General features: G+C 39.5%; 1 protein-coding gene across 1 annotated transcript in view; it reads right to left on the bottom strand.

The window, feature by feature from the left end:
• Positions 1-13058, bottom strand: part of CARD11 (caspase recruitment domain family member 11) — a 47756-nt gene that overhangs the window by 19440 nt on the left and 15258 nt on the right. Inside the window, exons 2-7 of the mRNA XM_052773174.1 lie at positions 5800-6012; positions 5035-5172; positions 4091-4416; positions 2609-2788; positions 497-649; positions 278-403 (exon numbers count right to left, since the gene is read on the bottom strand). Coding sequence (XP_052629134.1) covers positions 278-403; positions 497-649; positions 2609-2788; positions 4091-4416; positions 5035-5172; positions 5800-6012 — 1136 coding nt within the window. The remainder of the gene's footprint in view (positions 1-277; positions 404-496; positions 650-2608; positions 2789-4090; positions 4417-5034; positions 5173-5799; positions 6013-13058) is intronic.

Here is a 13058-nt window from a genome sequence, read left to right as displayed (position 1 = left end):
TGCTCCAGAGTGCAAACCAGATGACTTGACACTAATATAAAGCCTGCAGTAGCTGCTGTTAAGATCTTAGTCCTGCCTGCCAGATGCTACGCTGTGGAAACAACCCAATATTATCCCATGTTTAATTACTGTAATGCAAATTCCAACAAGTAGCAATTTCTTGTAACTGTTTATTTTTTAATGGTATTTTGGGTCCAATTACCCACAATTCCCCAAAGTGACACATACAAGATACAGGCTTTTGCTACTGATTTTCCCCACTTTAACTGTTAGATACCTGGTCTCGCTCCTTTTCCACCTCTTCTAGCTGTATCATCACAGTGTTCATACGGTGCTTGTACATCTCACAGTCTTTTCCTAGTGTTGAACACTTTAACTCCAAATCTTCTTTCTCTTCAAGATACTGGAAATGACACACTGTTAACCACCACTGCTCTCAGAGGTCTTTTGGGCATTAGCCTGAGATAATCCATCTTTCCATCCTTCCATTTCTCACCTTGTCTCTCAAGTCCTCCACATGACGAATCTCCTCTTGGAGATTAAAAATCTTGTTGACCAACTCATGACGATCTTCTAGTGCCTCCTTACGGTCATGTTCTAGAATATCCAAAATGGCTTTGTCTGAATCTGGCAAACTCCTTTTGTCAGCCTGAGGAAAGACATTTTTAAGAGACAGGCCAGGGAAAGAGAAAATAGTATTGCAGGGAGAAAAGTAACAGAGACAGTAACAAACAAGAGGAATAGAAAATGAACACGGTATTGCAATGGGAAAGCAGGAGAAGAGGTGGACATTTGTTCATATTTTAAAATAGTGTCAGAAAAGATGAATAAAGGCTGTCTTGCTGTCAGAATAGTCTGATGAAGGAACTGTTTTACTGTTTTATTGTACTGGCTATAATTTGATCCATTTTGGATGCAGTGACAATTCTTCACTCCAAGCCCTGCATTCAAAACTCTTCTCTATTAATCAGCTCTCACTGAGCACAAAAATCACCCTTTGCCAAAGAGCAGGGCCTAAGAAAACATTCAGGGGAATTTTTAAAGCATGCATAGGCTTTACAGGGCTATGCTCAGAGAATATTAAACATGCCTGGGGTAGCTGGTACCACTGCTTCACTTTCTATAGTGTCCAGCAATATTTTTTCTTTCAGATTTAAAATTAACAAGATTACCAGAGCAGGTTCCAACAAATAAATAGCCATCCAAAATTAACCATAAATGGAAGATGAAAAAGGCACAAAATGCAAGCAAGTAATATGCATATTTATTTTTAAAATACCTAGACTAAGTTGGAGATTTCAGTGACATATTTGGTTACCTAATATTTCTAAGTATACCTAAGTATTTCTAAAACAAACTGCCTTTTGTTTATTTATCCTTTCAGTTAGGAAAAATTTCAATCCTATTTTTAGGTATTTCATTATTATTTCTCTGTTTACCTTTAGGCACTGTAAGACCATTGCAATTAATATAAGAGATTCTACCTGGACCAGAACTCCCAGAACCTTCTATACGACACCCTTTTTCAACCTTTGAATTGGATTTGTACTAGAACTAAAAATCATTAGGCACTGCTAGAGGCTGCAGCCGTTTCTGAAATGCATTCTATTGATAACTTTTTAAGTGTCATTTTAAAATGCCACAAGCCTTTTCCAGCAAAGTGCTAAGCACTCTCACATACATCCTAATATTTGGCTAAGCTCTTCACAGAGTAACACAGTGCTAAGTTTGCTGCATATCATCCTTTTTCCCTATCTGCCCAAACAAAGGTTAGTTAAGACCCCTGTGCAAGTTACAGCAGCGTTCTGCAGGGCATTCTGGTAACTAGTGACCACTCAAGTACTGAAACCTTTACTACCCTCTGCTTCATTAAGTCTTTTTGGCACAGATATGACAATAGCCTAAAACTGGGTACACAGGGCCACTGTCAGAAATTTCTGGGCCAGCTATTTAACACAGCTTTGTAGTGACAGACTGGTACAAAGAACCACAGCAGGGCTAAAACACGGAGTTGAATGCTCAGCAATTAAACAGCTGCACTCTGCACCTTGAAAGAGCCAGTCTCTCATGTACAGCTTGATTTATTAGATGACAATTTTTTTTTTGGTAGAACTCCTCCTCATGCATGTGTTTGTACAAGGAGTATTACAGACAGCTGGGAGCTGTAAAATCAACCTTCTGTTTTTCCAAACTTTGCACACTTTGCAGGTAGAGGTTTCACCCAACACTTCCTAGCATTATAACAGGAGTATGTGTTGAGTTTGAGGTGAGGAGTGGTAGCAGAGACCATGCCACCTCCTTTTGTCCATAGTTACCAGTTTCCTTGTTATATACTCAACTCCCTGTCCCTTACTGAAAACACATGGGAGCTGTCACCACCTGCTGCTTCTCTGTCCCACTCTCACAGCCTCCTCCAGACACTTAGATCCTGAAGCCACCAAGGCAGGCTGTGAAGAGATGTGGGGTGTGTGAGAGAGTATGGGAGGAGAGTGTGGGGGTGCCTGGAGGCAAGGAGTGGTCAAAGCCTGCTGAGAATCCATCATCTGGAGAAGCAGGAGGGGTAAGCTGAAGTGGCTGGAATTTTAAATGTAGCAATCTGCTTTTATACCTGAATGATGGACTGTAACTCCTGGATTTTAGTCTTCATCATCTCATTTTCCCGCTCCAGCTCTAGAACCTGTTCCTTTTTGGGTCGGTTTTCAATATCATTTTTCAGCTTCAAAGACTGGTTCCTCTCCAGCTTGCACTCCTCTTCCACCTTGTTCAAGCGATGCTTCAGCTGGTCAATCTAGAGTGGCCAGGGAGCAGTGAAGAGGAAAAAGAGGGAAGGAAAGGAAAGAAATCATTCCTAGCTCACATATTTACTGCTCTGAAAACACTCTCACTTCCAGGTGAAAATGTACGGTCATAGGTGGAAAAAATAGCTTAAACTGTGAATGCTAACAAGCAGCAGATAATTGGGTGTATGTGTGTGTCTGTTCAATGTCCACAATCAAACTGTTGAACTCTCAAGCAGAAGCCTGCTATTTGCTAGCTACAACTGGTATGGGCTGGCTGTAAATTTTGGTAACATCTGGACTAAAAAAAAGTGGCACATCCTCAGTCCTCCAATAAATAAAGAGATATGAAACAGAACTAACACTTAGGAGACTGACCACACATTGTGCTTTTGCACATACATAGACTATTTGAATTGGGAAAAACAGGGGCTTTGAGTTCTGGATAGGAAAGAGGGGGTCCCAAAAGAAAAAGCAGTTACAGGCAGAAGGGGGCCCGGGAAGAAGGTGGTGATGATCGTTGATGGAGGAAAGATTTGAAAATGGGGGAATATCCTGGAGATCAGAGAGATGCACGGGGATAAAGGCCAGAGGATGCCCAGGGGCCTTGGCCAGTAACATCTGCGACTGGTGACTGCGAGCAGCTGCACAGCACAAACCGACACGACTTTCTGCCCAACCATCCCACACCAGCAACGGTCTCCCTGCAGGGAAGGGATGTCGAGCCCAAGAGAAGGCAGCGTAAGGTGGGGGAGTGAGCAAACAACTCTGTGAAAAAACAAAGTGGGGCAAAACGTCTAATAGCATTGGTTCAAAAATAAACTCCAGTGTCCAGATCCACTATGGCTAGTTGTTTACTCCATCTCATCTGTGACATACACACAAGCATGAATTTTATGGCACTTGAAGCATTTCTCTGTATTTCCTAAATGGCCTCAAGCTGTTCCAATGCTCTATGTGAGACTTTCTGAATAAACCACCAGCAGCTGTAGTGCAAAGCTGGATAACTGCCCCAAGATATTATTGAGCCTGAAAAGCTAAAATTGTGTTTTTAGCAAACAGTCATGTTTTTAAAATTTTGTTTTTAAGTATGTTATGTTCCGTTAATCCATTACAAGTATGTAAATTATCTGTCATTAATACACATCACTGCAGTTGGCATTTCTGTACAGTGATGCTTCTAATCATCTGGATAAGCAAAGCAAATGAGAGCTCTGCACCTTTCTACCATCAGAGAAGGTTTCGTTTTGCCAGTGCCACTGGCATTCTCCATTGCTGCTCCTGATTAAAGCCACACAGAGCATTTATCTCACCTCTAACTGGAGGTCTCGGCTTCTTATCACAGCCATGCTCTTCTCGTCACTCAGCTGGGCATATCTCATGGCCAGATTGTAGTTCTCATCTTTCACCTTGACCAGCTCATCATTGTAGTTGTTCCTTTCCTCCTTCATCTTGTTGTATCTTTCCTGGAAGGTCAGCAGCTCTATCTTGTTCAATTTTAGCTGCTTTCGCTCATCTTCCAACTGGCGAGACTTAGCCAAGAGCTCACAGCGCTGCACATCTTTTGTCTTTACTTGCTGCTGAAGCTTAATGATCTCATTCATTAGGAAATGGGTGAGGCCTTCATGTCCCTCCTCCACTGAAAATGTTTGAACAGCTTATCAACTTCTGATAAAGTAACTTTATACTAAGTAGGATCAGCAGAAACAGGTGTCCCAGAATATGTACAGAGGTGCAGAATATGCACAAATACATACATATTTGTACATCTGACTGGCAACAGTACAAATATTACACAGCACACTATTACCAGAATCACAATATACATGCATACAGCTTGTCTGGATAGAATATGAAGCCTTTACACTTGTCTTGTTTCAGCTCAGCTGACAGGCCTGTGGAAATAACACGAACTTTTTAAAATTAATCTGTACAATTGATCTGAATGCTTCAAATTTTCTGCATGTGTGTAGGTCATCAGTGTAATTTAGTCCACTGTTCCAATGTTTCTTATCTTGAGAATTCTTGTAATGCCTATCATTCAATTTGAAGCTCTTCAGCTTCATTCAGACAACTGGGATGTTTGTTTTCTTTATATATTACCTGTTGCTAGCACATTTGCATTGAAGGGGACTGAAAAACCATAGAATGCTACTACAAGATTAGCTTTTATTTCCATTTCTTGCCTGAAAAATCAAACCCAGTCTTCCAGGTAGTCCTTTTTTCAACAGGCTCCTTTGGGATTGATTCTACTCACCAACAATAGTGGAAAATCTCCGAGTAGGTTCTTTCCCTGTCACCAGTTTGTAGAGTTCAGGGTAGTAAAACTCTAGGCTCTCTAAGAAAACTACATAGCCCCTTTGGCCCTTGGTGTGGAGAATGTCCAGCAGTCGGCCTAAGTACAGAGAAAAGAGAGGTGACATATCAGCACTATGAGCAGCATAAGCAAGTACTGTATCCCTGAAGTCAAATCTGCTTAAGGTTTGTCTCTGCCACAGCAATGTGCTGTGGAAAATCTGTCTGATTAACTGAGTTCAGCTAAACTCATAAAGTAATGCCACGTATTCTTTATGTTTGTGCTGATTGTTATTCTGAAGGAGTGCGGGCAAATTGGTCTCTGGAACAGAAATTTCAAAAGACACGTTATTCAGTGCAGCCTTCACCAGGCAGTACTGAAACACTAGGATGGCAGACCCTTCAGTGACAAATCACGAAGCACGGCAAGACAGCTGAAAACCTACTCTTGGAATGGCAGTGGCTGCTGCTTGTGTTAACTGAAATATTTGCCAAGGCTTTGATGGGAATATGAACCCCATGAGCTCCAGTCTGCACAGCACTGGAAAGAGTCATTGTTATCAAAATAGCAGCAGCAGCAGATCCCCCCCTTTACATTAAATCTCCTGTAAATGAGATATAGGGTTTCTATTTGATAATCTGTGATTTGATACAGGCTCCCTCCAGACTTAGCAAAATAATACTGTTCTGATAGGGATGCAGATGTAGCCATTCACAAAATAATTACCTGCTCGGTTAATTTTGGAGGGCAGCATAAGTGAGTTAAGCACCTCATCCTCATCTTGCTCATCGATTACTTTGCACTGCCGTAAGTACGGGGTCAGTTTGGCTGGATTGATGTACCGGCTCAGCATGTGCCGGTTGCATTCTACGTTCTCCCACAAAGCTTCCTCCTCATCTTTCAGTGTCTCCAGGCAGTCATCCATCTCTGGCTCTCCTCCTTAACAAGGGAAACAACTGGCAAATGAACATCAAACAGGACAGTTTCTATCCTGTTACTTTTTTGTGCTTCCATGTCACATAGGATGAGCTTAGAATCGCTTCTGACTAATGCTGAATTTGCCCTATATTGAAACTGTTTGAACTGAAGTGCAGCCTGTCCACAGCTCATCTGGAAAGTGACAGTTCAGAGAAGTGCCATCCTGAATCTATGAACTATTGCATATTGCTCTCTAGTGATGAATCTGTAGCTCAGCTAACTTTATGAAGGTCTCTACAAGTCAGAGAATCCCTCTTCATAATAGAAGAAATGGTAAAGGACACGGTGCAATGCAAGAAAGGGTACGAACATGCAGAGCTCAGAGCAAAGACAAATACTTGCTGCAGGCAACTAAGGCTTTCATTCTCACCTCCTTTGTTCCTCTCAGCTGTACTGACTTTAACCTGCACTTTTTCCTGCATATATGTGATGAGCCAAAACATGTAAATGACTGCACCACAAGAATAGGTAACTCATAAGCAAGCAGTTACATACGTCTGCCTTCTGCAGCTGCACGTGGATTGACTGATGTGTGGGCATGAATGCAAGTACCTTTGAGTTCAGACCTTGCCTTTCTCTGCGTAAGTGGATAAGTATGAGCATTGTATCACTGAAGTCTGAAAATGTTCTTGACTCATGCAAATGTTATCACATGATTTCTGAGTGCTTGCTAAGCAATTTCCTGACAAATCCTAATTTGTAACCACCTCATTAGAGAAGGTTACGAGGCAGGCAACAATGAGGTGAGAAAACTTGTGCTAAAGTTAAGAATAAAGAAACTTTGTAAAAATCTTTCCTTCTTAATTTTGTAATAAATGTTAACCTTTGAAACAAGTCTTAATTTTGCATTCTAGCTTTCTCAAGATCTTGGGAACCAGGTGGCACAAGGAAGACAACCTTCTATTTCAAGAGTTATTTTACCCCATCAGAGACCATGGTTAAAGAACATGCAGTTCTCGGGTCATGTGAGATGAGAGCTGTGCTTTATGAGACTTTGCTGGTAATGAGTAACTGAAGACCTCAAAAGCAACATGTTTTTCTTGGACCAGAAGAATTCTCTCCATTGTGTTATAATTTCCTCAGCTTCCAACTTTAGGAACTGCAAAGCAGCCTGTGTTACACTGAACATCACTGGGCAAAACCAGCTATTAATCTGTATAGCCAGAGGCTATTAACTCCTCATTTTGAAAACTGAAAACAAAAGTGCTAATCTGCTAAATAATGTGTTTGTCAGTGTTCTATCATAATGAAATATTGAATACTCCTACAAAAATGCACGGTTTTTGCTTGATGCTTTCAAAGGCCTTCCCAAATTGTCCAAAATCCTAGACTGGGGTTCAATAGCTCTACGAGAAAAATGTTGATGGGTTCCTCATACTATGGACACGTTAGGAGAGTATTGCCGGCAATTTTGTTTTTCTCCTGTACTCCAGTAGCTCTCTCAGAGTTCTTTTCTTTGTAGTTTCACATCTTAGGAACCACTTATTTAGCATTTGCTCTGCTGCTTGCATGTAAAATTCATTACTCCAGTGACTGCTATTAAATGGGCTGGGAGAGATAACAGTCCTCAGAAGGCAAGGAAGACTGGGTCTGCTCAACGGGATCCAGAATCATGGGGGCATAGCTGTAGTTACGGGAAAATCTCTCATCTGGTCTTATGAACTCCTCATAAGTTGGATGAAAATTCTTACTGAATGCCAGTATTTACGTGTGGTAAAGATGACACTGCAGTAATGAACAGTATAAAGGTAAAACAATAGAAAAAGCTATATAAAGCAGGTAGCAGTAGGAGAAATGCTAAAGGTGAAATAGCTTCATCTGAAGTACACATACATTCTCATGAACCTTACTCTCCACCACGTATTCTGGAAATAACTGTATTTCACTTCAAAGGTGAATTTAACAAACACTACATAATTGGAGAAGCTGAACTTTTGGGAGTAGAAGGCAATAAAGCAGAAGGTCACACACTACCTTAGTAATCTTACAGCCACAGCTATCTATTGCATCTAAAAAAAGGTGCGTTGCAGGCCCTTTAATTTTGGGGAGCGTACCAGGAAGCTCACAGACGGACTCAGAGTGCAAAAGAAGCATGTGCCTGAATTTCATAAAATGCAAGATATCTTGTAATCTGCTGCACCGAACCAGAAATTATTACACACTGTCAGCAGTTCCCTCAGGACATTAGTGAGGGATTTCTCCATTATATGATTCAAAGAAGAGTTCACTCATCAGTGTAATTCTCAACATGAACACATTTTTTCACCTGACATTAAAAATACCTTTATCAAATAGTCCCTTGTGTATGGCCATAATACATCCATACTGTTATTTTGGGGACATAATGTTTAATGGGAAAGTAATAAGTATATTGCATGAGTGGCTAAGAATTTTAAAAGGAGATTTCTGGTAGCAAACTCCTGTTAAACACAGTCTACTGTCAGGAGCAAGCCCTTAGAAACAACATTTGGTGGAGTGGTCCCTCACTGCCATGTGGGAATTTCAGAATCTTCGTTTCGCTTTCTTCTTTGGATTTCCACCTTGGAAATGCCATACCAGGAGCACAGCTAAGCTCTCTCCTAACTCACTGTGCTGTTCATCACCTCTCAGGGATTACTGCTGCATATCGGGTAGCACTCCCCTCTTTCCTAGAGCTTGAGGTGTTGCCTCTATTGTGTTTCTTTGGCCAGACTGGTCTAAGAGTATAACCCCCAGGTAACTCCACTGTCTTGTGGAGCTATTCCAGAGATAATAGCAATGGACAGCTGATATTAGTACAACACCCTTCTAGTAAGCAAATATTTCTTTGATTTAGTATTTAATATAATGTTGAATAAGAAATAAAATGCTTGTGATTGGTTGAAATTTTGTTGTGCTGGTCAAAAAACAGATGTGACAACTGAAACTCAGTGGGAAGCCAATAAAGGTATTGTATTAGTGGCTTTAATCTTAAAAGATTTTCAGCAGCACTTGCATTTTCTAGGTATTTAAAAGACCTTATTCCCCGTTTCTGTCCTTCCTTCCTGTGGTGATATCACAGAAAAGTTGATTTCACTTGTAAAATTAAAAATGACAGATTTAAAATGTTTTCAAATGTGTAATCACTTATTTAATCTGATCTTTATTACCATTATCTACTTTCTGATTCCAACACCTCCTGAGTTGTAACCTAACACATTCAGAAGTTGTGATATGTCATAGAAATACTATGGCGTCCATTACAAATCACAGGTGTGAAGTCACAGACTTGGACTGACTTCAAGACATTAACCCAAAAGAAACAAGAATCACCACAGCAGTTAAAAAATTGCTCTCCTGCTGCTCCTTTCAGTAGTTGGTATACAAAATAGCTTTTAACTGCAGGAGATCTTAATCCAGTAATAATCTCAGCTAGTCCCATCTATTTCAAAGATCTCTGCAGATGCAGACAAATACAAGAGAATCCCTTTTTACATTAACAGAAACACTTTATTCCCCTCATCTCCTTTTCTCTCTCAGGGACTATCCTTCTCTTGGCTCTTACACACAAATGAATCTTTCTGTGTGTTTGCTATTTTTTTGTTATATTTTTCAACTGAACAAATCACCTTGCAGTTAAAGCTGTTCCCTGTTCTCACTCAGACTCCACACTTTCATATGTCAGTGACACTCTCCACTGATCAAGGGAATAAAGCCTGCAGGCTTCAGAACCAGGGGTTCTGTAAAGTGCTTATCATCAGGTCACATCTAAAGCTTCATTTTTTGTGATTCATTTCATGATGGTGCAGAAATTAACCCTTCAGCCGTTTAATTATTTGCATCCCCTTGCTCTGAATTCTTGTCAGCCTGTTGATACTGAGAAATCAGCTTGTAACAGACTGCAAATGCGGGCTTCAGCTACGTTTTCTGATTTCTTGATATCTCCTTTGTGAAATATGAAAAAAGGGTATTGTCCTCATACTGAGAAGCAGGAGGAAGTTTTTTTGGAAGAGCTGATCTATTTTAATATTTTGGACTTCTGCATTTGCCACAGATGTTCACAGACTGGCAGTATTTAAAAAGAAACCACAACATACAAAATATTTGTGCAAATTATAAGTTAAGAATAACAGATGTTTAGGTTAAATACTAAATATGTGTATATAAATCAGGAAAAGATTACATATAAATTATCATACTCTAAAGTGAAAATAAAGATGAAAATAGCACTTTAAAACTGTGCATATAATTATCCTCAACGTTTTGAGGGGATTGTATTACATCCTCTTTCTATGCGTATCTCAATTTCATGGGGCAATACCCTTTCTCCCTCAAGTTTGTATAGCACCTCACATGATAAAGTATAACAACACGTTGATTTTCTCAAAAGCTGCTTGTATGGATATGTGCAGATTTGAACTATCAGAGAACCACAAAACCACAAAGGGATTTAGAGCTATTTCTAATTTTGGAGGAAAGTCACAGTTTAAGGTGTGATAAGGAAATTATATTCCTTTGCTTAAGGACAGGAGAGGTCTATTTGCACTCCTGGCTTTCTGAAATGCTGAATACCAGCAGTTTCCAATTATGTTGGCTGCACTGCTGGTTGTTCTATGGTACTGAAAACCACTTTTAAAAGGCTTAAACATTGATTAAGCTACATAGCATTGCTTAGCTATACTTGCAAATTTTTTCCATACAGGTGCCTAAATCTGGACTCCCAAAGGAGAGGAGACTGTGTCTTCATCTGCCCTTAAGAATGTGCACTTTATATTCATTCTTTCTACCTCTGTGTCCCCTCCTGAAAACAAGGCTGGTAAGAAGTATTTTTATGACAAGGTAGGACTAGTTAATTAGTGACTGCAAAGCACTTGGAACCAGCAAGATAGGAAGGCCCTAGAAAAACATTTATTATTAGTGCAGTTTTATTACTTCAAATGTTGCAGCATTTCTGAAGCCAGCAGCACTGTTGAATGGACTGGGCTGTATTTCTGTTTTAGGTCACAGTGGCTGTATATGGAAAGAACCATTCCGAATCTATCAGAACCCCCTCCCTCTTTATATAAAAGATTCAACCAGCTTACTGAACACCACAGTTTCAACAAAATACAAAAGAAAAATACAGAATAAGAGATACCAAAGTAATAGAAGAACAGGAAGCTTTAAACACAAAATAGGATTATTTTCACACAAAGTATTCTGTTCAATTCCATTGAGTCAATCTTCCTGTTACACACAACCTACAAAAAAAACCCCAAACAGTAGCAGACTTGCAATGCTTCAGTGAGGTGAAGCTAGATCTTCAGTGAAGCCAGATAATAGCTATAGTCATAAATACTACTCCCATTTTCTGAACAGAAGAGAGACAGAGGTAACCAAAACAAACTCCCTTGCTGGTTCAAAGAGCTTTGGAGGCATATTCATCTTGCTTCTACAAGCAGAAGAGGGAAAGAAAATTCCCCTCATTTTCATAACTATTAGCTCAACAACCAAGTGAGAGAAAAAGAAATGAAGAATTCTATCATGTTACTCTTATTCAGTACCTCTGCTCTATGAAAAAGAAGAAAGCAACAGAATAAATCAGAGATTTGTCTCTAATCACTATTCCTGTCCTAACAGAAGAGGGCCAGAAGAATTAATACTATAGGAACTCTCTTTAATTATCTCTTCCTTTGCCTTTATTTACTCTCCTAAGAACAGATCCATATAAAACTCCATATGAGAAAAAAAGAAAGGGTAATGCATACATAAAGCACGGACCAATTATTAGTATTGTTAGTCAGCACACCCAACAGTTTGCTTAGTATCACCTAAACCAGAAAATGCTATGCAACAAAGACACACAAGTTTTTCAATATTGCAGGATAATATTGCTTAAGAGCTGAACAATCCTTGCACTGAATTCCACAGTTATTACATTTAGCTTTTGTCTGCTTTTGAAATTGCGTATGAAATTCTATAAAATACCTATCACTTTCTGGAGGAAAAAAATATTTACACATTAAAAATGTTGTTCTGCCCAATGAAATATTGTTGCAAAAGACCTTAATCAGTGCAGTAATACTTATTAGGATCCTGTAACGATCTCTGTTTCATAAAAGGCTGAGATCTATGCTTTCCCATTTTGTACTCCATCTGGTGAGAATATCTAAAGTCTACATCTTCCTCAGGTCTGCCAGCTTTAGAACTTCAGAGCTCTTATCATCTTATCACACAGGAAGGAAATGACTAATTTTGTCTCAATAGCAAACCAACAGCAGATTATGCTACCTCGAACATGCAACACCCAATCAGATTTGGTTGTAGAACATATATTACCAATAATAAACAAAGAAAATGGAAAAATCCTCCTGTACAAATAGCTTAAATGATGTTTTGACGACTCTGTCATTTTTCTATGGGTCACTATTTTCTACATATAGTGAAGATGCTTCCAGCTCCCTCAGTAACATACTGTCTAAGCACTACTGATAGAGAAGCAAATTTAGAGGGTGGATTCATCTCACTAATTTGAATTAGGCATCTAGTTTAACTTAGAAATCTAGTTCCTCTCTAGTGAATGGAAAGTGGTCTGTTCAAAACTTCATTCCACCATTGTATACTTCTGCTTTAGAATGCCCTCTAAAGATTGGTTTCTGGCCACTACTAGTTGCTTAGGTGCCCTCTAGGGTCAACGGAGAGAGATTTGTCCCTTCAGATGGCAATGTCTGCACTGGTGATTAGATGGATATTATTCTGCTTTCCCACATTGTTTAAGAATCTGATACCCAGATTTCAGAAACTGTTAGTACTACCATTATTAAATGATAATACATGTGAAAGTAAATGAGAAAGGAGGAGGTGAACAATGAGAGACGGAGAAAAAAAACTGAAGAGGAGAGAGGAAGACGAGATTTGGGGATGAAAAATGGTGAGGTCAAGGGAAAAGGAAATATAAAAAAGGAACAGGAAAAGAAAAAGAAAGTTAGAGAAAGGGGAACTCAACAGAATGAAAGTGAGGAACAGAAGTAAGACAGAGATGAGAACAGGAAAGACCTTAGTAAAGGCAA

Source organism: Harpia harpyja, chromosome 21 (genome assembly GCF_026419915.1).
Source record: "Harpia harpyja isolate bHarHar1 chromosome 21, bHarHar1 primary haplotype, whole genome shotgun sequence".
NCBI lineage: Eukaryota > Metazoa > Chordata > Aves > Accipitriformes > Accipitridae > Harpia > Harpia harpyja.
Note: the sequence above shows the minus strand (reverse complement) of the source record. Positions and strands in the feature narration are given on the sequence as shown.